Here is a 24,398-nt window from a genome sequence, read left to right on the forward strand (position 1 = left end):
ATTCTCCTTAGAAAGAAGTTAGATTCTTGGTTAAAGTTGGGAAAAGCACGTATATACATACTATGCCATATAAAAGAGCATAGAGTATAAAGTCACCCAAGATATAAAATGTCTCACTGATTCCAGGGAATTTTATATGCTCTGATAGGATGGAACTATGATTTTCAAATCCCTTTAGAATAACCTCATGGTATAGGTCGTTAGCCTTTTATTTCACACCTGTTGAAATTTAAGAGAGAAAATATTTCCCTGCAGTATCAGAACATAATAGTAAATGAACTAAGGCTGTAACTTTCCAATAAGCAAGTTCACAAGTTGGGTTAACCCATTAGCTATAATACCAAGGGTGAAAGTAATAAATTGTTGCTTTGCGTTGTTCATTTAAGTGTGATGATGAAAATCATCCCATTCTGTAAATTATTTGCTAAGCCTTGGCCTACAAAATTCATTTCCAGTGTTATTTCTGCTTAAGTTGGGGATTTTCCATACAAATGATTAAAATCTCAGTATGCAACTCATTATTATCTTTTAGAAACTTTTTCTAACTGTGCTTTTTTTTCCCACCTTTTTTATCTGCTTCCACCAAGAAATAAAGATTTTAGACATAGGTAAGCATCTTGCTGAAAGGTTGCTATCTATTTTCAAATGTCCTTTTTGCACTTTGATGTGACTCTCTGACATTGTTTTCTAAGAATATTTCATCATGAGAGAGGAAACTCCGTATCACAGAACATCGAAGGAATTAAAACTACTTAAATGAGCCATTATCCTGCAGTATATTGTAAAGTATATTATGCAATATCATCTGAAAAGCTATTTTCAAATTGGTTAATAAAATTTGTCACAAAAAAATACCACAACGCACATCTCTGTGTAAGAAAAATACTTCTCAATTTCAGTTACCAGCTCACTTAATCTAAGCCCTATGGAACAGAACAAAATTCAAAGCACAGTAGACATTCAGGCAAGTTTAGGTTGACCAATGATCAGGGCAGATCCCGGTTTATTGGGCTCAAAGCTTATTCAATTTGGGGGATTCTGTTTAAGAAAAAGAATCTCAAAATAGTTTACTTTGACAGAGTTTTACAAACGTAAGATCATGTGTTGCCTGGGCCCTCGCTGGGCTTGGAAGGAACCCATACGGGAGAACCCTAACGCTTACGCTTTGTTAACTTTCTGGTAAATTCATCACTGTTGTAGTTTATATTTTCCCAGCTAAGAGAGTTACTAGATTTGAGTTTTAAGAAGTAATGTTTTCACTGACACTCTTACGAAGGAAAAGACTTTCTTCAAAGCTAAGGAAGAGTATCAGCTCAGATGTTTTTCAAATTCTATTTGATATGTACGCTTAGCTAGAGAAGGTAAAAGCTTGTGCATGGACACTGTTGACTGAAAAACTCTCCCCAGGACAACAAAAAAGGAAAAGGACAATAGATTTTGAAGTAAAGCTCGCCAAAAAAAAAAAAGCAAGCCATGTTGGACGTGCCGCATCTAGTTTGGCCAATATAATATCTAATGAAATGGTACCAGGGGGCAAAAGAAGTGATAGTTCATGTGAGATCCTTGAGATGAATAAATCAACATAATCCCTTTAAACTGTGTTGTAGAGACTGACAAGTAGGAAATAAAAAACAAAGTTCTGCTGGAAGATGAGTAGCTGTTGAATCTCAGTATGACCAGGCATGGTCCCACGACCTTTTCCCAAGATCCCCTTTTGATCGCGTGCTATCAGCTAATAGCCCGGTCACAAGCTCAGATTAACACTGCATTTCTTCGGACTGCTGCACCCGCATATCTCTGCTATTACAAACCACGGCAGAATATCAAAATTTTGCTGGCCTTGGCTTCTTGGTAACTGGAGGAGAGAGGAAAGACACCAACTAAATGTGAAAATGCTGCAGGCGATACAGAAAAAACTACCAAAGAGGCTACTTTTTAACAAACCAGCCTCTATTCCATGCCAGACACAGGGCCAGATATTTTATGTATTTATTGCAGATCCACACAGTAGTCCTTTAGGATTACAGATGAGGCCATTGAGGCTCAAGGAGGTTACTCTTCTTCCCTAAGAAACATAACTGAGGGATGGGGAGCAGAGATTGGAACCACTCTGAACAGTGTGCATTCCACGGCACCACCGAGCTAGTGTTGATGTGTCCAAATGGCTGGGATTCTGTGGGATAAGTACCTGGGTATATAAAAAGCTAAATTTATTTCACAGTCATTTGACAAATTACGTAGAGCTATAATCTCTTTCTCTGGAAGAAAAGAGGCGAGAGCTACATTATTAACGGTACTTTATAATATGAGCTCATTACGTACTAACTCATGGTGTTTGGCAGTGATACTCACTGTAATCCCTCTCTCATGATCCCCCTTCACCTTTCTCCTCTGTGTGTTATCCTGGCTAAATTTGAGCTTCTGCATTTCCCTTGTGGCCCTGCATGTAAAAGACACTGGGTTCTATATTCATCCTTGCTAAGTCGGTGTTGACTGATCACTCACCGTGTACTAGGCACTTGGACAAATAGTAATATAAGAAAATCCATACTCTCAGAGGTCACAGTCTAGTAAGGGAGACAGGATATGTATGTAACAGCCTAAGTGACATCCTCGGTATCATTCTTTGATGCTTCATTATATCCGTGGCTTGTACTGTGAGGGTAGTTCTGTTGAGGAAGAGATTACGGGGAGATACAGGTATGGTAAGGCAAAGTTCTCTGGAAGGTTGATATTTGACCTACATCTAAAAATGAAGTCTGTTTAAACAGAAAAACAGGAAGAAAGGAAGATAGTCATGAAGAAGTAATCTAGAACAAATGATGTTACTGGGGTTTATGAAAGGCATGAGTAAGACATGTTCTGAGAAGAATCCGATTTACCTGGGTGGAGCAGGGGATCCATGCTGGTAATAATGAGAGATACAGGTAGAAAGCCAGGTTAGGGTCAGATTGCTTAGGGCCTTGAGCGCTCTGGGGAGTTACTCTTCTGTCCTACAGGACAACAGAGACAGTGGGAAACCATTTTCTGATCTTGAACAAGATGGCGCCATACTCCAATGGCCTTTGGGGAAGATGAATCTGATGTCAGTGTTTAGGATCAGTTAGAAAGCCGTTGCCTAAAACCATGAGATGCTAGGAACCTAAATTAGTATGGCTAGCAATGAAGGGAATCAACCCATAAAATAAAGAAAGGCAGAGAATGAATACACTGTATATGGGTGGTAAGGAAGAAGATGTAGAAAATATCCAAGGCCTTTGAGCCCAAGTCACCGATGAAATGACAAAAATAGGATTCCATTTGTTTCATAATTAATTAATCAAAATTGGCTTCACAAAAGCAAGATATTTTGACTCACTGAAGCTACTCTAGTCAGCTCAAAAAATTAAAACTCTTATCAGATACTTCCTTCTGTTTGCCTACTAATGTCATCTTGCTCATCCTAGATGATAGGATCCTGCTGGCTTTCTCCTTATCCCCACTTTCATGGCTAACGTAACAGTCATGAAGCGCTTAGGAACAGATGATAGGAGGGGAAAGAAATTGTAAACTATGTCTAAAGACACAAAAATGAACAGTGTAGTCAGTTAACGATTAATGCATAAAAATGCACGCATCTGGTCCTCTTACTATGTTTCCCACGCTCATTAATTGGACTGATGGAGGAAATAATTAATAAAAATAGTGAATAACAAAATCAATGTAAAAAAACATAGGTTTTTTAATTTTAAAATTCAAAGTAATCCATCATACCAAATGTAATAATACTGCCAGGATATTATATCAAGTAAAAGTCTCTGGCTAGACTTTAATGAATGAATAGATATAAATACTACTCAATCAACATATTAAATTTTTTACATAAATGGAAGCTTCTGAAATTCTTAACATTTAAGCTTCTCTTGGCTCTACTAAACATTTCCCCCCGTGTTGTTTATAGTATTAGTTTGATAACAAACTCCTTTTGTAGGTAGTAAATTTTGGCTCATCCCTGTTCTAATTCTTTAAAATTCCCAAATAAAGGGACTTAAATTAGTTAACTAATACCAGCCAAGAGGTAATGAAACATGTAGGACTAAAAATCAACTTTGTGAATTTTATATTACCAATTAAAAGATCAAAGAAGGTGCCAATCACAGGTCTGTGAACTTGAATCAATGAACGTTTAGATACAAAATTATAAAAGCTTGATTCAGCACTTCTTGACTTAATATGTAAAAATCAAACAGGCGCAGAAATACCACATCCCAAAGCCCAGCTTGCAATCATCTAAACAGTCTTAGTTGCCAGAAAAGAGGCATTTTATTGTTCTACATAAGTATAATTTATGCTTTTCTGTGTCCTAAAGGCTACGGCACAATTTCCAATAAAAAGATTAAAGTGCTAATGATCTCTGTTCTATAGCTTGTCCTTTGCAAATATTTCTCTAGTCTAAGAAGTTGCATTATGACAAAATGAATAAGCAAATCCAGGCTGCGCGTCCATGGGATGGGACCATGGGGAGGTCGGCTTAGGGATTGTGGTGATCTAGGCAATGCAGCGCGAGTCATCAAGGTGCAATATACTAAAAGTTTCAACTTTGATTTTGCTGCTCTTAGTGAAAATCGTAATGTTATTTTCAGACTTTCTGAAATGAAAACCTTGATCAGTTGTACAAGAAGGCCATTAAACCTCTCCTGGTGAACAGAGATTCCCTCAAACCATGCATTTTGGGGGTTTTTTAATGTCAGTTTATTTTTTCAGAGAGGCAGAGAGACAGAGACAGAGAGCATGAGTGGGGGAGGGGTAGAGAGAGACACACACAGAATGTGAAGCAGGCTCCAGGCTCTGAGCTGTCAGCACAGAGCCCGACACAGGGCTCGAACCCATAGACTGTGAGATCATGACCCGAGCCGAAGTCTGACGCTTAACCAACTGAGCCACCCCGGCGCCCCAAGCCATGCATTTTGTAAATCCCGCACTCCAGCTACCAGCAGCCAAGCACACTCAGTCATCGTAGCCTTACGTTTCCACATGAGACGTATTACTGACCTAAAAACTCACCACCCAGTTGCACCCGCACACCAGCCTCTCCAGGGCTTTGGCTTTTCGGGAATTTGGAGCGCAAGTACTAACTCATTCTGTCAGAAAACTCTGCTTATGTCAGGTGTCCTTGAACCCCAGACCCATCCCATGTCTTGTTCAGAGCTTCTCTGCCTCCAGTCGACTGAAAGTTTCCAAACGCACTTTTTCTTTTTCTTTTAGTGCTTTGGTCCTGCTCCCTCTCTTCCTTTGAAAGGGGCTGGGGTCCCAGAACCAGCTCTAATTTGCCATGCTAAGCTGCGCTGCAAAGAACTTATCCAGGTCTCTTTTCCTACCATTCTGTGGGGAATGTTTCCAGAAGTAAACTCTCTTCTCCAGGGCCACATACTCCTCCTCCACATTTGTTATTCTGGACAATGGAGTTGTGTGCAAAATTAGAGCTTTCATTTGGCAGACATTTTTAAAAACCGTCTACATATGTTGCTTGATTTAGAAATTTCTGTGCCTTCAAAGAAGGAGATGCTGTGGAACAGGAAATCCAAATATAAGCACCACTTTGGACATTCTCTTATTACTGTCCCACTGGAATAAAGCTGATGTCAATAAAGGCAAAGCGTAGGACTTTAATGTCCATTATTTTTGCACCAAGAAAACTTATGACCTGTAGCTCAAGGGGCCACCTCAAAAATCCGTTGTTTTATTCTCAGAACGAGGCACATCAAAACTCTGTGTAATTTTTTTATATCATTCTTTATCAGGATCCTAAAGTTTTTATTCTCCTTTATTGTAAACTCATGATTTATATAGTTAAAATGGCTCAGTATTAAAATTCTCCCTTGTACGCTATTAAATGAAAAAGGCAAGATATAGAACAGCGTAATGGCTTTTGTGCAAAAATATGTGTGTGTCTATAAATAGGTACCTCTTTTAGGGAGTATGCTTTTTAATCATGGAATATTGGAGATAAAAGGGGGTAAGGGAGAATCCTTCCACTAACCATTTTATATAGGTCTGGACAGTTTATAGTTATAAGTGGGTTAAGTGGACAGGGAGATCATGATCCAAGATTTGGGTTGTTTTTATACATCTTTGGATTGAAAAAATGAATTAAAATTCTTTATTTTTAAAACTGTCTCCTAGAAGTTGCTCTTGAAGGAGTTTTCCACAAATAGCCTTTTCAGCAGGTATTTTAGAAAAGACCTGTAAAGAGGGTGAAAAGGACTTCATGATTAAGTCCCACTATCCCAGGCTTCTGATAAAGGATGTCACTTAAATGAATAATTCTGCATATTACCCTCCACTTGAAAAATTACTGAATGATCCCATAACTCATCTCGCTTTGAAAATTCAGAGGAACAATTGATTCTAGTACTTCAGCACTGAGACAAAAAGACCCTGGCATGGTCTCATGGATATGGTACCTTTCCACCCTTTGTACATGAAAAAGGAAGAGAGGCTTCTTGATATTATGTTCTTAAAAGTGACCTTGCAGCTTTATAAAGGTGTTTCATATGAATGCTTAACTCCGACTGAATTTACATTGGATTGCATTATTCATTTACCTTTATCCTCATTACCCTGGAAACAATTCAAAGTGCATGTTTAAAGAAGGGTCTGCATTGTTTGAATAGTTTAGGATGTTCTAGCCTAACAGCACGACCAAAGAAACAAATTTGAACGTAGCCATTGTTTTTCTTCTTAACCTTTCCAGAAAGCTAGTCGTACTTTAGATAGCTAACGATAATCATCGCACTCCTATACTGTGTAGAGTTACAAGTCAAAAGACACACTGCAACCCAAGAGGAGGCAGGACAGAAGCAGATATTAAGAACAGCTAATGCTTGTTGCATATGTATTACGTACTAGGCACTGTTCTAAGCATTTTATCTGTATTAGCTCATGTCACCCTCTCAGCATCCTATGAAATATGTATTATTATTATCACCTTTCCAGATAAGGAATCGGAGGCACAGACGAGTTAAATAACTTGCTCAAAGTCATGAGGTTTAGTGAGTGAGGAAGCTAGGATCCAGACCCAGGCAGTCTGGTCTAGAGGTCATGCTCATAGGTACTCAACGGACAGGAAAATGTGTGTGTGTGTGTGTGTGTGTGTGTGTGTGTGTGTGTGTATTGTGTGTGTGTGTGTTTTCATAATTGGCTATGTGACTAGTTCTAATCAGTATATAATTGAGGAGATAGGAAAGAAAAGAGAAGTCTTTCCACAACGGTATTTCACAATAGACCCAGTTTGATTGCGTTACGTTACAGTCACCAACCATATACCTAAAAGACCGGCTCCGTCAATATCAGGCTGTTCATGGGGGGAAGAATCTCTTAAAATTACTCTGAAGATGATATTGATACGTAACTTTTCACTTCATTACAGAGTAATAAACTACCACATTAAGGAAGGCAGTACGTCTGTGCATTTGACATTTCAGGCATCGACTTAGAAAAGCGATACAATGACACTTCACATGGGAAGGGGTCCATAGCCCAGTGGTTCTGAAGCGTCTTCGTCTCAAGTGACTTGTATCTCCCTGAATCCTTTGTTTCACTAGTCACCCTCTCACACTTATCACACACTCAAGACCTCTTGCTCAAATATGTCTCTTGTCACCAAAAGATACGGAAGGGTAGAAAGGAGACCGAAACCTGGAGGTGGTCGAGCTTTCGCGAGTCTCGGTGTTTCTGTGTGAATCCACTTAACAGCCAGAGGCTTCAGAGCTCCAGAGGGTCTCTACAGACGCCACGTGTGGCCAGCTCTGTGCCCACGTGGGCACCCGATGTAAGACACACTCGTGAAACCGAGAACTTGCTATTTTAGCAGTAGACTCTCTCACAGGAGCCCTGAAGTACACATATTCACCACTTTCAAAGGAAGAGCATTAAGTAGTGAGAACACTACACCATTATTTAGAACAAATATTTTCATATAGTTAGATTTATACTACATCTTTTAGATATTCACATGTAAAACAAATGGAAACAAGTATAAAAGTGTGGGCGGGAGAGAAGAAAAGAGAGAGAGAAAGCATGAGAATAAATGGGTAAAACGCTAAGTTTGTCGTGAAGATAATGTAGAATCCAGTGGATTCTTGCCTGTCAACATCTTTGTCGAACCACTGGAATGTTTGTTTCCAGAAGGCAATATTTGCGCATGGTACAAAATCCCATTAATCCTAAGAATGTGATGTTGAGTGTTCATAAGGAGATGAGTGAACTTTTTAATTCCAACTAAGGGTCCTAATTTGTCCATTGCTTGGTAATGTCGGTCTTCCCATTTGTCACAGGTAACGGGACGTAGGATAGTTTACATTTGTGCTACTTCTACGTGTCACATTGAGGCAGTATGTTTTGTGAACAAATGCCTACGTCTCCCCAAATTCGCAGAGCGGTCTTCAGGCAGCTTAATTTACAACTTTTGAAGTAAAACTTGACAGAACTACCCTTCTGGCTCACTGCATGAGGCCGGCATCTGAGACAGCCTTGTACACGTGCATGACCTCCTTTTAGTACGTAACCCTGTTGCTCAAGACAAACACTGTAACTGCATCAGATCGCCCTCCTGGATTATGATAGAGCAACGAAGACAGACCCGATGGTGCATTTTGTCAGGGGCAGGCGTTCATGTGATTTGGATTTTTAGCAAAACAGGAGAATTCCCTCTGGTGAGGTGCAAGGGACATGAGTAGCATGTTACACCTCACCGGGGTTTGATAGAGACACCCTTCCCCTGGAATAAACTTTACGTCGATCACTCAAGAGCAATTTATTAATGGCTTTTCATTGATCCAAAAGGACTTGGAGAACTTGCTTCTTTGTTTTAGGCTAGGAGCATATTGCCTTCTAAAGGGAATTATTTTCCAAGATGGCTGTTTTAATAAATTTAGTAAATTAAATCCTCAGCCACCAGCAAAGAAAGAAAGCAATCCTTTTAGAGCTTGCCTCCAATCCTTTCCGCCATTCTTTGAAGCCGTTATTAAATATACTGTTCGTTTTCCTGTCTTTAATAATGGATTTCAGTTTATAATCAGTTTCCCATGATCTGTTTTATTTTGCCTTTCATTACGCACCCCCCCAGCCCCCCTCACCCCCATGTATTAGGAGTAACTGCCTTGCGATGTTTATGTGTGATCCTTTTTTTACAGCAGCAACCCAGCTCATAGATACTACCTTGCAACTGATCCCGTCACAGGAAATTTGTATGTTTCTGACACTAACACCCGCAGAATTTATCGCCCAAAGTCACTGACGGGTACAAAAGATTTGACTAAAAATGCTGAAGTGGTTGCAGGGACGGGGGAGCAGTGCCTTCCATTTGATGAAGCCAGATGTGGAGATGGAGGGAAGGCTGTGGAGGCGACACTCATGAGTCCCAAAGGTACTGGCATTTATCAATTTGAGGATTTCTTCTTATTAAAAAAAAAAAAAAAAAAAAGATACAAAACCCAGTTAGTGCCTGATTGTGTTTAATGCTGAGTCTAACATTTTACCCTCCACTGTGTTCTAGAAAGCTGTTTCACATCTAGTGTTTTTAAAAGCCATTTGGCGTGAAACTACTAGAATCCTAAGTTGATTTTACAGCAAATACTGGGTTCTTGGCATTTTTTTATCATACCATTTTTTCACCTTTTCAAAGAATAAAACAACTAGCCCGTATTATTCAGGTCACATCCTGTTAAACTTCAAGGAAGTGTCCAGATTCTTTTCATTGTCCTGGAATTTCTTTGTCATGAATGAGTCCCGGGCCTCTTTAAAAACCATCACTAAGCAACCGTATTAGTCCTCACCCAGTTTGGAGCTATTAAACTTTTGTTTCTATGCCATGGGAAAAAATGCTTGCTGTGAGGAATTTCTAGAGGTGACAAGGGCTAAAATTCTGTGTGACAAAGGTTTCTAGCTTTTAAACCAGTTGGGACTGACTCCTTGCTCATGCACTATCCCCTTCATTACAGTGTTTTTTGGTTTAAGACTTTTTTTTTTTTCCATTATAGCTGGCAACTATTATGTGAACGAGGACTGGAAAAAAAGCATTTGTTGTGCTGAATTATTCATAATAGCAAATTTCATTGTAACAAGGTCAACAGAACGCTAACCTTGGCTTAGATCTGTTTTTGTTAGAATATAGTTACTCTGTTCCGAGTAACAGAATCTGACCTGTTTCTATCATTGATAGTCAACAACAGTATACAGATGTTATAATTTTACAGTTAAAACTCAGGTACAGCCTGTATGATTCGTACACTAAGTGGGGATTCTTACCGATTTGGGTTATTTATTACATTTTATGTTGATTTGTGTCAGAAATGCCTCTGTTGGGTTTTTCCTAATGTAATTACAATCTGCAGTCTTACCTGCTGCCTATCACCCATGTTATCCCTGGGGTTGAACGTTGAATTTAATGATGGGCCTAAAAATACATCACATTTGAAAAATTGGTAACACTTAACTTCTCTTGGAAAAGGAATGGCAATTGATAAGAACGGATTAATCTACTTTGTTGATGGAACCATGATCAGAAAAGTTGATCAAAACGGGATCATATCAACTCTCCTGGGCTCTAACGATCTGACTTCAGCCAGACCCTTAACTTGTGACACCAGCATGCACATCAGCCAGGTAGTTAAAATCTCAAGCTGTATTGTGTGTTTTTCTTCTAAGTGTCTTGATTTATTAGGTCAGTAGACTGTGACAGCCCCATATTAAACTGGATATATCAGGTGTGGTGTTAGTTGTAACAAAGCTGTTCCATTGAAGTGTATCTCAGGAGCTAATAAGTTATTTTGGGGGCGCCTGGGTGGTTCAGTCAGTTAAGCATCCAACTCTTGGTTTCTGCTCAGGTCATGATCTCTCAGTTTCGTGAGTTCGAGCCCCACCTCAGGCTCCGTGCTGATAGCGTGGAGCCTGCTTGGGATTCTCTCTCTCCCTCTCTGCCCCTTCCCTGCTCACACTGTCTCTCTCTCAAAAATAAATAAATAAACTTAAAAAAAAAAAAAGTTCTTTTCTTCCGTAGTTCTGCATTTGATGAATTCAGTGAGATTACAAACAATTAGCACTAAGAAATGCTAAAGCATTTGTAATAAAATACCAGTAGAGTAGCAGCAGGCAGATATCCCAAAAAGAACAAAACAGCTTAAATCTCTAATCTTCTGATTGCATGAGCTCTTTAAGTAGTAGAGAGAACCCACTATGATTAGTCCCAAGGGACTTCTATTTAGCATTAGGAACTTAACTGTTGGCCTGATTGAAAACACAATAAAACACTCACATATTCATAACCTAGAGAGCCTCGACGTGTGGTGGGTATTACTGCTAAAGGAGCATATGTGTTCATATATCATTGATGCCTATTAACTCACTGCTTAGAGGTTCATTTGCTCTTTGGCTATGACTTGCAAATCTTTCAGCAAGCGGCGTTTTTCACTAACGTGCGATTTCCCGCATTTGTCTCCACTCCAGATTTTTAAGTTTATTTTACAGTAGCTCTTCAAAAAACAATTTTGAAACAGTTGATCAAATTAAGGGTAATTTCCTTGAATGGTCTAGTTTACTCTTCTGGCAAATTAACTGCTGCGCAGTAACTGACTAACCAGACCTTTTCGTTTTCATTAAGGTACGTCTGGAATGGCCCACTGACCTCGCCATTAACCCCATGGATAACTCCATTTACGTCCTGGATAATAACGTAGTTCTGCAGATCACTGAGAATCGCCAAGTGCGCATTGCTGCGGGACGGCCCATGCACTGCCAAGTTCCAGGCGTGGAATATTCTGTGGGGAAGCACGCGGTTCAGACAACTCTGGAATCGGCGACCGCCATTGCGGTGTCGTACAGTGGGGTCCTGTACATTACTGAAACCGATGAGAAGAAGATTAACCGAATCCGGCAGGTCACCACAGACGGGGAGATCTCCCTGGTGGCGGGAATACCTTCAGAGTGTGACTGCAAAAACGACGCCAACTGTGACTGTTACCAGAGTGGAGATGGCTACGCCAAAGACGCCAAGCTCAGCGCGCCATCCTCCCTGGCCGCTTCCCCGGATGGCACCCTGTATATCGCGGACCTGGGGAATATCCGGATCCGGGCCGTGTCCAAGAACAAGCCTTTCCTTAACTCCATGAACTTTTATGAAGTTGCCTCCCCAACTGACCAGGAACTCTATATCTTTGACATCAATGGCACCCACCAGTATACTGTAAGTTTGGTCACTGGTGATTACCTGTACAATTTTAGCTACAGCAACGATAACGATATTACTGCTGTGACAGACAGCAATGGCAACACCCTCAGGATTAGACGGGACCCGAATCGGATGCCAGTTCGGGTGGTGTCTCCAGATAACCAAGTGATATGGTTGACGATAGGAACCAATGGATGTTTGAAAAGCATGACTGCCCAAGGACTAGAATTAGTTTTGTTTACATACCATGGCAACAGTGGCCTGTTAGCCACAAAAAGTGATGAAACTGGGTGGACAACGTTTTTTGAGTAAGTATATCCACATTCTGCTCTGATTGTAAAGTGCTGTGACATGGTGAATAGACTCTAAAAAATTTACATTCTGAAGGGCAGGTGGGATCCAAGTTTTGGGGGCCCTGGAGCTTCTGTAATTTTGGGATCCCCCCCCCCCCTGAAAAATACAAAATTAGACTCAGGGCCTTGGGAGGGACCCACACAATGAGAAGTTCTGAGGCTTACATGTCATTGACATCGTGGTCAATGCCTCTGCTTAAGGGTTAACATTTTGCTTCATACGCACCTAGTATATTAGCAGCAGACATTTGGAGAAATATACTACAGTTTTGGTTTCACGCATAAACCCTCCGGGTCTACATTTGCCCAGGTGATAAAGCTGATTATGTTGGGAGCCGTCACCGATGAACTTGAAAAACATTTACAATGACGGGGACGCCTGGGTGGCTCGGTCGGTTAAGCGTCTGACTTCGGCTCGGGTCGTGATCTTACGACTCGTGGGTTCAAGCCCCGCGTCAGGCCTGGAGCCTGCTTGGGATTCTGTGCCTCCCTGTCTCTCTCCGCCCCTCCCCCGCTCGTGCTCTGTCTCTCTCTCTCTCTCTCTCTCTCTCTCTCTCTCTCAAAAATAAATAAGCATTAAAGAAAATTTTTGTAAACATTTACAATGAAGCTGGCTGTTTATGTCAGTGCTACAAATGTCATTCTTATCAAATAGAAAGCCTTCGCTTTTTGTAAGCAGTTATTGGAAATTTAAACTGCACTTAAAAGGACCTTCCCACGAAATGCAAATCAGCAAGTGCCGTCACTGCGGAAGCAGATGAAAAAGTATGAGGTTCAGGCTGCCAGCATATGCTACTATGTGGGGTAGTGGTCCAGGCAATGTGCTGTGTGAATGGTCCCATTTTGTGAGGTCAATCAGAATGAAATGAGAATCAGCCATTGTATATTTTATGGGATATGTACTTTGCAGCGAACGCAGATGTAAAATCATTTTCGATTACTGTTCACTTCACTAACGTCGCACAAACCGTAAGGGGAAATTAGATGGCATGTTGACAAATGCAGAATAGTCCTTGAGATGAATATTGAGCTCCTTAGTGTGATTTTTGCAATGATATGAGAAGGCAAAAGTATTTTCTGTAGGAGCACACCTCTACAATTATAATACAAGTCAGTAGAAAAAGAAAACGATCCAATATACAAATATTTTCCGTACAACTTTTCTGGAATGGATCTTCTCCATAAAGCTGAGTTCTCCTGTAGCTTGAGTTGCTTTTCTTTTTTGACAGATTCCCTTTTAATAAAATGAATGTTACCCAGCAGCATGATTTTGTCAGAGGAACAAACCTTTTCAATTGCATTACATTAAAATTCTGTTCTTAGCATTCCTGTTGCTCATTTTAGGATCGCAATAGGAAAGGAATAAATTGGAAGTTAATGGAAAGCGCTTCCTTGGCACCGTTTTCAAAGCGATAGCGGGCTGTATTGCCAAAGAGGCAAAAAAGAGTCCAGGCAAAGTGCTACCATCAGATGAGACTGGGCAAGAGAGCTGCTCTGATTATAAGACCTTCAGGAAATGATGGTGGCATTGGGAGGGTTTCAGTTCAGTTAAAAGCCGGGGAGAAAAAAAATAGAGAATTAAGTTTTCAGTCCAGTCTGGGACTCAGGCTCTGCTCTGCGGGCCGCTTTTGAGTGTGTCCTTATTTGTTCCCGGGAACTGACATTGCATAGAAGTTCATTGTGTGGGTTACTGCTGACACATGAACTTCCTACAACAGATAGTGTGGTTTACTTAGGACCCGCAAATGGATTTTAATCAACTTTGGAAAATTAGACAAAGGGATACGCTCCATTGGCGGAGTTGATCTGGATTCGTAAAAACAAATTTGGGATTTTTTCACCTTTTTTTTTAAAAAGAAAGGATGGTGTGCAAAGAGGGCACATTTCTCTAATAACGGATATGCAAACTTCGAACCTCAAACTTAGTTAAGAATCAGCACAGCAGCTAAAGTAGAGGTTGAGTTGGCAAGCCAATCTCGTGACTATAAGGGGCAAGCATGGTTTTAAAGAACAGACGTTTGGAATACCTGGGTGGCTTAGTCCGTTAAGCGTCTGACTTCAGCTCAGGTCATGATCTCACGGTTTGTGGGTTCGAGCCCTACGTCGGGCTCGCTGTTGTCAGCAGAGAACCGACTTGGGATCTTCTGTCCCCCTCTCTCTATGCCCCTCCCCCCTCTCAAAAATAACTAAACATTTTTAAAAACATAAAAGCAAAAAAATAAAGAATAAAAGTTTGTAATTAACGTAAATACCTCACAATCATTCCTTCCCTAATACAAATTCATCACATATCATATTTAAAGTATAACTATTAAATCCTATCTAAATAAGCTAGGGCAACTAATGCGAAAAGCATTATTAAAATATTTTACCAAATATAAACCTCATAATCATGTATCTATATGTACATAAATATACACACACGTATGTTTTGTATAATTTAAAAATACAGTAGTTTAATAAACCCATGCTTCAAAAAAAAATTTTCTAATAAAATTAACAGAAATACTACTTTCTAAAACCCACGTTTTTATTACTTTTTCTCTAGATGTCTGCAGCCAAGGCATAACTAACAACTGCCTAAGAAACATAGGGCACTTAACCTACGTAACTGGGAATCATCATGTCAGAATAACAAGCGATCATTTATTTTTTTCTTTCTGTACATTTTTATACTTTGGCTGTGAAAGAGCAAGGGCCCATCTCTTCTAAGCTTCAGAAACTTTAAAACACATTCAAAAGTAAGTGCATGAAAGAAGGGACAGGAGGGTCCTTACCAAGCAGCCCCTCCCATAGTGATCTCTGTTCTGACAAGCACATCCTGTCTGCGAAAGTGTGTAGCTCCTGACAGGTAAACTTAGCCCTGATCCCTGCTCATCAGAGCCTTGACAAGAGGTTCTGCTTATTAGCTGTGATTTGGACATGTGCCTGGGTGGAGGTGCTGGGGACAGCGGGGGACTCTGAATCCCCCGCCCCGACTTCCTTTGTGGTTGCTGTTATTGGAGAGCTGACACACCCCCACAATACCAGGAATATCTGTAATATTCCCCTTCAGATTTTCGCAATACTCTGTGTCTAATTTAGACTTAGAAGAATGTTTGGTAATTTCATAAAGAGGGGATGTGGGAGGTTTGACAACGGTCAGACTGGGTTCTATGAAAACCACAAGGAGATTGGGCAGCGGGAGGGGAGGAATCACCATTCCCAGTTGAGAAACACCTGTTTACTATGACGTTCATGACACCAGTGCCTAGAGTTGATACAGGCTTTATAGACATCTTTCTGCACAAAGATCGCACAAAGAGAAATTAAACTTTTTAGCCCAGATTCCCAGTCGTACATGTCCAGCTTTCTATCTAGCCTAGTGCCTTAAAAGCCTTGAGATTAAAAGCTTTAGAGGATAGAAACAGTTGGCAGAGACCCAGAATCAATAAATTTGCCTCGTGATAAAAATACAGTCACTATAGTTTCTACCAAAGAAATTTTAGAAGACAGTTAGCTCAATTACTTACCTTATATGTTTTAATTGTATTACTCGTCTCTTAGTACCAACTTTAGTTTACCATTAATGTGCCACAGTTTCTAGGAATACAGAATAAAATGTGAAAGTATTTCATAAGATGCACACTAATTGTGGCTCCCGTGACTCCTGGAACGCATACAGAATTCTTCCAGTAAATACTTGTTGGTGGAAGGAATAGAGAGATAAACCAAAGATGTAGACAAGTTAATATTATTTATAGAGAAGAGCCTCATAGAACCCATACCTGGCTCTTGTCCAGGCTCCATTGAAAGAGTACCATATAAATTCTGCTGTCTTGCTTTCTCAAGTGTTTTGCACTCACTGTACCGATAACTGATGCTGAAAATATTGACTAATCTCATTCTTCGTTGCTTATATTTTTAAATATAGTTACCCAATAGTACATGCTTACCCAGTTTCTTTTTGCTTTACAAAATGAGGATTTCCTCAGTTGGTGCTCTGAGTAAATTAATTAACAAAAATAAATGACTTCATATTGATAGCACTTTCTTCTGAAATGTTGCTATTAAGGAGTTAGCTGAGAGTCAAGACAGAAAACATGTCCCACGCAAGTGCCGTTGAAGTGTATTGTTATACCTGGAATCAGGAAGGATGACTGTAGAAAAGAAATTGAGATTCCTAGCAGTCGCCAGTAGAAGAGGCTGATGTTTTAGGGTACACAGATAGTTTCCAAAGTACAAGAGCCTTCATTTCAAAACCTAGAGATAGCATTTTCTCTGTAGCAGCAGGTGCTGTCTGTGTTACTTGCAATGATTGTGTCCCTATTGGGGTTTGTTAGAGGTGTGGCCAGTCTTCTTAGACATGGTCCTGGACGGAATGATAGGAAGTCTACAGCGCGTAGCACAGGGTTTGTAACTCAGCTTTGAAATCTTTGAGTTAGACTAATATGCTTCATGAACTGAGTAACTACCTATTACCGATTGAATAAGCCATCTCGTCCAAGACCTCCTCTCACATTGACTTGGCAGGCAGTACAAAGGATATCCGACTAGCTAATGGGGTCCCTTGTGTGAGGACAGTGTGATCAGACTCGTTACTCCCTTCGCTTAGTATTAGGGACCGTTTCATGCTGGTCTTTGTACCATTTGAAAACAATTATCACATGTTAGGAGTCCTTAGCTAGAATAATTTCAGGGTGGCCAAAAAAGATCTCACCGGCTAGTTCAGACCCAAAGTGAAACTACAGTTCTTACAGGCGAATGCACACAAAAGCCAATCCAGTATATTGAATGGGGCGATAGAATAAATTATTTGATAGTTGATGGCATTTTACAGTTCTCTGCTTGCTTACCCCCATAAGATACAAACTGTTTGACCACATCTTTCTGAAGCTCTTCTGTCTGGCTAAAGAAGAGGTTTTTTAGAAAAAAAAAAATGCTATGAGTTCTAACTGATATGAACAGACACACCACCAGGCTGGTGGCAGTTTTTCTATCTTGGGACTCTGGGTATTTAGAGCTTTATATTTGTGGAGCTGACTCTACGATCTTTTGCGAGCTATATTCAGATTTACCGAGTAAATAAACGGGTTTCAGCTTTTCCACATTTATGTAGGTATCTATGGGTCTCTAGCTTCTCATTTGGGTGTTTTATTGTCCCTCATTCAAGCTTAGCAATTTCAGAATGAGCTTCTGAACCATTTCTTTATAATGAACTTAACTCTGTGCCCGTGGCAAACCCATGACTCCCACTGACATCAGTTCTGATACTCGGGGACAGTATCAAAGAGAGGGTCTCAGAGGAGGAAAGACGGGCAGTGTAAAGAGGGTCTGTGCTAAGACCCAAACCAGTGCACAGAAAGTGCAGGTAATTTGGGAAACTCAGTGACAGTGACTCCAAATGAGAAACGACGTGTCCGTTCCCGGTGACACTGAATCGTCTCAATAGCCTGACATCTGTGTGCCATGTCATGTCCTCCTTATGTGTGTTTTACTACAGCCGCCTGTGATGTCAGGAAAACGGTGCAGGCATCTTCCGCAGGACAAAACTAAGAGGAGAAATAGGCTTTGTTCTGATAGGCAGCTGACATCCAAGCCTGAAAACTCAAACAGCGAAGCCATGTTTTGTTGCCTTGTTTTGTTTTGTCTGCCAAAAATGACGTTAGAAACTTACTTTTTTTGTTGTTGTTTTTTTGTTTTTTTGTTTTTCTCTTAACTCCAGTTAGTTAACACACAGTGTGATAATTAGTTTCAGGTGTACCATACAGTGACTCAACGCTTCCGTACATCCCCCGGTGCTCATCGTGACAAGTGCCTCCTCAATCCCCATCGCCTGTTGCCCCCATCCCGACCACACCACCCACCTCCCGTCTGGTCACCACCAGTGTGTCCTCTTCTTCCTGCCTTCATGGAGGAGAGCATCTGAGACATTAAGAATGATTTTTAAGTGATTTTTATCTGCAGGATCACTTAAAATCATGGGGAAAAGCTACGGTTGATTTCCGTTTTTGCGATTTTGTTTAACTGTTCAATGATTTTGCTTTAAATTTTTAACCAGAATGTGTATTCCCAGAGACCATTAGTGAAAACAAAACAAAACAAAAGGGTGTGGACAATTGAATAAAGTGGCCCTTGTATATTTCAGACATTAACCTGACAGATTCTACTAAGATTCTACTTTTATTCCTACTTGATTTAATCCAATTTTCTTCCACAGTCTAGTTTTAAGATATAGTTAGTCCTGTCTAGATTTGAAAGGGGAAAGGGAAATGGGGAAATTGTATGTGATTCATATCACTTGAAAAAAAATCCAGAAAAAATAAAAACAGGTTTTCTCATTATATCTCGGTATAAAATGTAAAATTTTATAAAATGTAAAATTCCTCAGATTTTTCTCAGTGTAATTTACATTGTATCAATAGTCGTGAGGCTACATTAACCCCCTCAGTGGGTTCCATTTAGCAAATTAATGTTCTAGATGTGCTGAATGGCTCCATAATCGTTCAACAGTGAGTAAATGTAGCTTTCAAAAGTGAGTTCCCTCCTTAAACTAATTATGTGACTGTCTAAATCTGATAGTTTCATATCTGCACACATCCACAACTCCTCTTACACAGTGATTATCCTGTGATTTACTCTAAGACTGAGTTACAGCCGCCAACCACTTTTAAAGGCTCATTTGATAACAGGACAAGCGATTGCACACCGACAACCAGTGACAGGGAACTTCGTGTTTTTTAACAAGCACAGAAACTGAAGATCCCCGGTTGGGTATTTTCCAGAGACTGTCCTGTATCTCTGGCTCGTCCATGATATCAAAATTAAATCAGCTTTAGCAGCCCTCACTCTTCGCTACCCTGGTGCCCCAGCCTCCCAGAGAAAGCCCCTTGCCTATATTCCAGGGGTCTGGAATGTTTTTGGAATGTCTTGAGGCTGGAGTGCAGAACTAATGTGGGGAACTCTCTCCCGGGTAGGGGAAGGCAGTGTGCGAAGAAGATGAGATGATTGGGGTACTATCCCCATACTTCAGCTCACCCAGCACCTCAGTTAGTACCCTGCCATCCATCACTACACACACACACTTCCAAACAGACTTCTCAGACCTCGATTCATCCCACAGTTTGGTAAATCTGCAGTTCGTAAAGTAAGACCTCCCCACTTCGAAAAAAAAAAAAAAAAATATATATATATATACACACATATGTATATGTATATATATAAAATACACACACACACACACACACACACACACACACATATATACTGTGAGAATTGTTAATGTAAAGGAAATACCACTTCTAGTCTCTGGCTAAAAACTAGGTTTTGTTCTGTTTAAACCTATTTTAAGAATTTAAGTCTTCTATAGGTTAAGATTTTTTTTTTTCCCGTCTCTGGGAAAATGAAAAGTGGTATATAAAATTTTATGAAAATTTTAATGAAAAGTGGTGTATAAAAAGCAAAAATGGAAAAAAAAAAACTTGTAGTTTGTCTGAAAGAATAGTTACTTTTTAAGTACTTAATAAATAGAAGGCAAGCATCAGTTAGCTGGAAGACTTAATTCTGTTTCCACCTCTAGGAAAGGAAAGAAGAAAGAACCAAATTCTAGTAAAGGCAAGGAAAGGCCACCCCAAGAGACTGGAAGGAAAGTTTTTAACTCGCAGATGATGTTTTGAAACTGGGTTAGAGTCAGAGTAACAAAAGAAATTCTGATTACAAGAGCATTCCAATCTGGGAGAGCAAAACGGCTAAGTGTCCAAAAGCATCAGACAACTCCCACGTGAATCAAGAAATAGGATGACCGAATCTTAAAATTCGAAGTCCTAGGGGCACCTGCTTGGCTCAGGGGGTCAGGCATCCGACTCTTGATCTCTGCCCTGTCAGCGCAGAGCCTTGGCATGGGGCTCAAGCCCACGAACTGCGAGATCGTGACCTGAGCCGAAGACGGACACTTACCCGACTGAGCCAAATCGATGTTGCCACGATCGCCCAGCATTCGTTTGTTCGCTGGGCACCGTGCATTCAGTGGGAACGCAGCGTGGGCCGGGCACCAGCGTTGCACGCCCGGAGGGTGCAGAGCGGAAAGGCACGTTCGCCCCTCGCAAGGAGCTCGGGGTCCCCGGAGGGAGACAGAGAAGGGGTCGCTGGAAGGGTGTTGAGCACGAAGGTGGAGTGTCAGCCACCCTGTGAGAATACGGAAGAGGACCATCCCCATCAGCTTGGGGACTGGGGACTGGGGACAGGCATAAGGCAAGAAGCAGCCCCCCGGCGGGGGGGGGGGGGGCACTCTTAAGCTTCATCTTGAAGATTATGAATGAAAGCTAGCAAAAAGAGCTGGAGTGTTCTAGGCCAGAGAAAGCATGCATTCAGGAGCAAGTGTGGCAGCTTTTGGAAAGAACGTATAGCCCGTGGGGCGGGGGGAAGATGAGACCCGGGGAAATGGCAGCTCCACTCAGGTCAGGCTTGTAGTGACGTGGAGGGGGGGTGGGTAGACAGGGCTCTTGGAAAGGAGTTTAACAGGGAAGCAGTGTGATCAAGCTGGTGACAATGTGAGGATGACGGAGGAGAAGGTAGGTGGGAGGCAGTTGATCTAGTTAAGAAATGAAGGCGGGGTGGGGAGGGTTGGGGGGGTGCGCCTGGGGGCTCCGTCGGGTAAGCGTCCGACTTCGGCTCAGGTCACGATCTCGCAGTGTGTGAGTTCAAGCCCCGCGTCAGGCTCTGTGCTGACCGCTCAGAGCCTTAAGCCTGCTTCGGGTTCTGTATCTCCCTCTCTCTCTGTCCCTCCCCGACTCATGCTCTTTCCCTCTTTCTCTTTCAAAAATAAATATTTAAATACGTAATTTAAAAAAAAAAAAAGGAAAAGAAAGAAATGAAGGCCTGAACCAAGGCTGGGCACAGAACGTACAGGGAAGGGGGCTGACTCACCATTAGGAAATGAAACAGAGTTTGGTGACTGAATGCAAGGGGACAGGGAGAAAGGGCCCCCGACTGAGCTGACTGGCTTGTAGGGGAACGCAGGGAAGAAGCAGGCCGTAGACAAACGGTGAGTTCAGATCTGGAATTTCGAGGTGCAGTCTACAGCACGTGGTCCAAACACCTGCTCAGCACCAGGAGAAGCGAATTCTGGACACGAGACACGGGCACGGGCGTCCTGGGAAGAGCTGAAGCAAGTCACATGGGAAAGGAAGGTAGAAAGTCTGGTTATGAGGGGGCAGAGCGTGTGAGCGTGTGGATTTACAGACTCGATTTCCCTCGGCTTGGTGCCTCCGTTAATCCTTCGGGGTCCACTTTCCGCCACCAGATGCTCTTCCCTGAGATCCTGGAAACCTTCAAAGCTGAGCCTCCCCCTTGTGCATCCCAACCCTTTCTTTCGCCCTCCCGCTCCTGAACGACCCAAGTGGGACCATTCCTCTGCTTTCCCTAACTCCTCGTTCGTGTGATCCTCGATTTCTCTCAAAGCTTGTGAGTAGACGGCATGTTAGTCCACATATTGTTTCATCCTAGATTCTGGATCGATCCAGTGCAGCTCTTGTTCTTCCTTCGGAGTCTTTTATGTTCATCTCCGTTTTCCAAGTTGTTGATGCCTCCTGGGTCCCTCCTGCTGCCATCTTCCCATTGTCCCATTGCTGTCTCTCCTGGGGGGCAGCGGAGGCTGCCTGGAAAGGCGCAGGACTTTGGAAACGAAAACTCTGTGTTCCCACACTGATTCTGTCCCATACTCCGAGCTGTGTGACTTTGGGTAAGTCCCAGCACCCCTCCACAGGCGCCCTCACCTGTGAAAGGCTTCTTAAAAATCCAAACATCCCCTCTGTTCCAAAAACTCTCTGATTCCAAAATTTCCCCCCAGCTTTTCACAGGGGCCCCTTCGAGGCTTATTTGGAAAGAAACATTTCAGAAGTTACCAGATCTCCCTTGCCACAATCCTGAGGCACGCTGCATGGCCATCACCCCTGGTATCTTGCGGATCATGCTGGTGTTAGCGATGGCAATTTGTAATAATAAGTAAACTTTTATCTTCCCAAATGGGCTCCCTGCTGGTTTTTTAGCCTGTCCCAACCGACCATGCGTCTCCTTGTCATGCAAGACGCTGCCCTTTCCACAGTGGGCATCTGTGTTCGGCGGAACAAGTACCAAAACACAGAGGAAGACAAAAGACAAGCATGGGTTTGTCATCTGAACACTACCAAGCCCCATGGAATAGTAGACCCGGGAGGATGAGGGCAGGCACAGTTCTTTCTTACAGATTCTCTGAAGCCCGAATTTCCCTTGGCATCAGCTATCTAGCAAGCCAAGACCTGCCCACGACCTGTTATCTAAACAAATGAGTTCTCCTTGTATCAGCCTTCCTCAGTCAATAAATCTTTCAAACCCCAACTAATTCTGGAATGTCCTGACTTGGATGCCTTGGTCCCCAGGGGGAGGAATTTCACAGCTGGGCGTTATCTCCCTGTCACTTGTCCCTGATGTGGCCATGGCTGTGTAAGGAAAGAGGCACTGGGTCACTTTTCTTGGATTCGATCTTTGAAACTTTCACCCTGTCTGTGACCCGTCGATCGCTAGGCTCCATGTTCGAAGAGAGGGCTGGACCAGAGGGGTGAGGAAGGAAAGACCCAGCAGGTCTCCGCCTCTCTGAACTCGCTATCCGGGATGTTAGAACAAGAGCATTGTGGCTTGAGTTCACGGACTGCCACCTTTTCTGGTTTTATGCAGCCAAGCACTGGTCCGAATTGGCCCCCATCAGCAAGACCTGTGAATGAGATTAAACTGCTGCAAAGAAATTTAAGTGTCAGCCACCTCCCCACCCCCTTGCGGTTGTCACCCTTGCTCATCAAGATCCTCTTAGCGCGCGAGACAAAAATCATGTAAATTAATACTTTCTTGTGTCTGTCTTCTTTTGCATTTTCCCTGTCATTTTTGGTAATATGTAGGTAGCCGTCAACTCAGTCCCAGACAGACCCATGATTTTGGAGTCGGCTGATTGCCCTGCCTTCCTTGGTGATGGAAACCTTTTACATTTTCTCTCCAGAACCTGATTTTTGAGGATTTCTTAATGGATAATATTGCTATTGAATTCAAAGAAATTATGATTTATCTGTGAGATCATTGTTAGAACACATCGACCTCAGGTTCCTTTCTAGAATAGGTAAATGTAAATTCTTCTGATACCAGTGTTACTCGTCACAGCCTTGCTGTCACGATTCCCAGTCAGTCCACCATCAGAAGCTTAAATCAGGCTCTGCTCCGCTGTTGCCGCTGTTTGCGCACGCCCTTCGTCGGGAACGAGGATCCAGGAACGATTTGTGCGCGCCTTTGGTTACGATGGGGTTAGTAATTTTGTTCTACTTGACTACAACGACAGATGAGAGGTTGTTTCACATTAGCATCGTGGGGGAAAAAGCATTGCCGTAACAGGGGGCGAGATTGAGGGGAATTGTTTGGGGTTTGCTGGCTGTTAAACCATGGAAGGAAATCTGAACCTAAGGAACGCCAGTGGTTGGAAGAGAACATTCTCCCTCTGTATTGGGGTGCGGGGGGGGGGGGACATTGGGGAGAAAGGCAGGTTAGGTAAGTCCTTTACTGTGATGCAAGCCTGGAAACTTAGTGCCCTCACTAAGCTCTCACAGTAAGCTTATTCTGGGATGGCCCGGGGAAGATGGGGGGTGGGGCAGTCAGGACTCCACTTGAACATTTATCCCATCCAGGGGTCTCCAGAATATAACGAAACCAGCATTTCCTGCTATCTCACCTTCTCAGAGCAGGCTGAGTTTGGGCAGGAGAAACCAATCAGTACAGAGCATACATTCAGTAGCTTCACTCTCCTATAGGGGAAGAGAATAATGGTTTGAGAGCGGGGAATAGCC

General features: G+C 42.0%; 1 protein-coding gene across 17 annotated transcripts in view; it reads left to right on the forward strand.

Moving 5' to 3' along the window:
• Positions 1–24,398, forward strand: part of TENM3 (teneurin transmembrane protein 3) — a 1,268,347-nt gene that overhangs the window by 1,215,600 nt on the left and 28,349 nt on the right. For 9 of the 17 annotated variants that reach the window (XM_027077054.2, XM_027077057.2, XM_027077061.2 and 6 more), the window contains 4 exons: positions 588–608; positions 9,174–9,406; positions 10,490–10,644; positions 11,639–12,513. In XM_027077054.2, coding sequence (XP_026932855.1) covers positions 588–608; positions 9,174–9,406; positions 10,490–10,644; positions 11,639–12,513 — 1,284 coding nt within the window. The remainder of the gene's footprint in view (positions 1–587; positions 609–9,173; positions 9,407–10,489; positions 10,645–11,638; positions 12,514–24,398) is intronic. The other 8 variants (XM_027077059.2, XM_027077064.2, XM_053216263.1 and 5 more) reach the window with 3 other exon arrangements.

This window comes from Acinonyx jubatus, chromosome B1, assembly GCF_027475565.1.
Source record: "Acinonyx jubatus isolate Ajub_Pintada_27869175 chromosome B1, VMU_Ajub_asm_v1.0, whole genome shotgun sequence".
NCBI lineage: Eukaryota > Metazoa > Chordata > Mammalia > Carnivora > Felidae > Acinonyx > Acinonyx jubatus.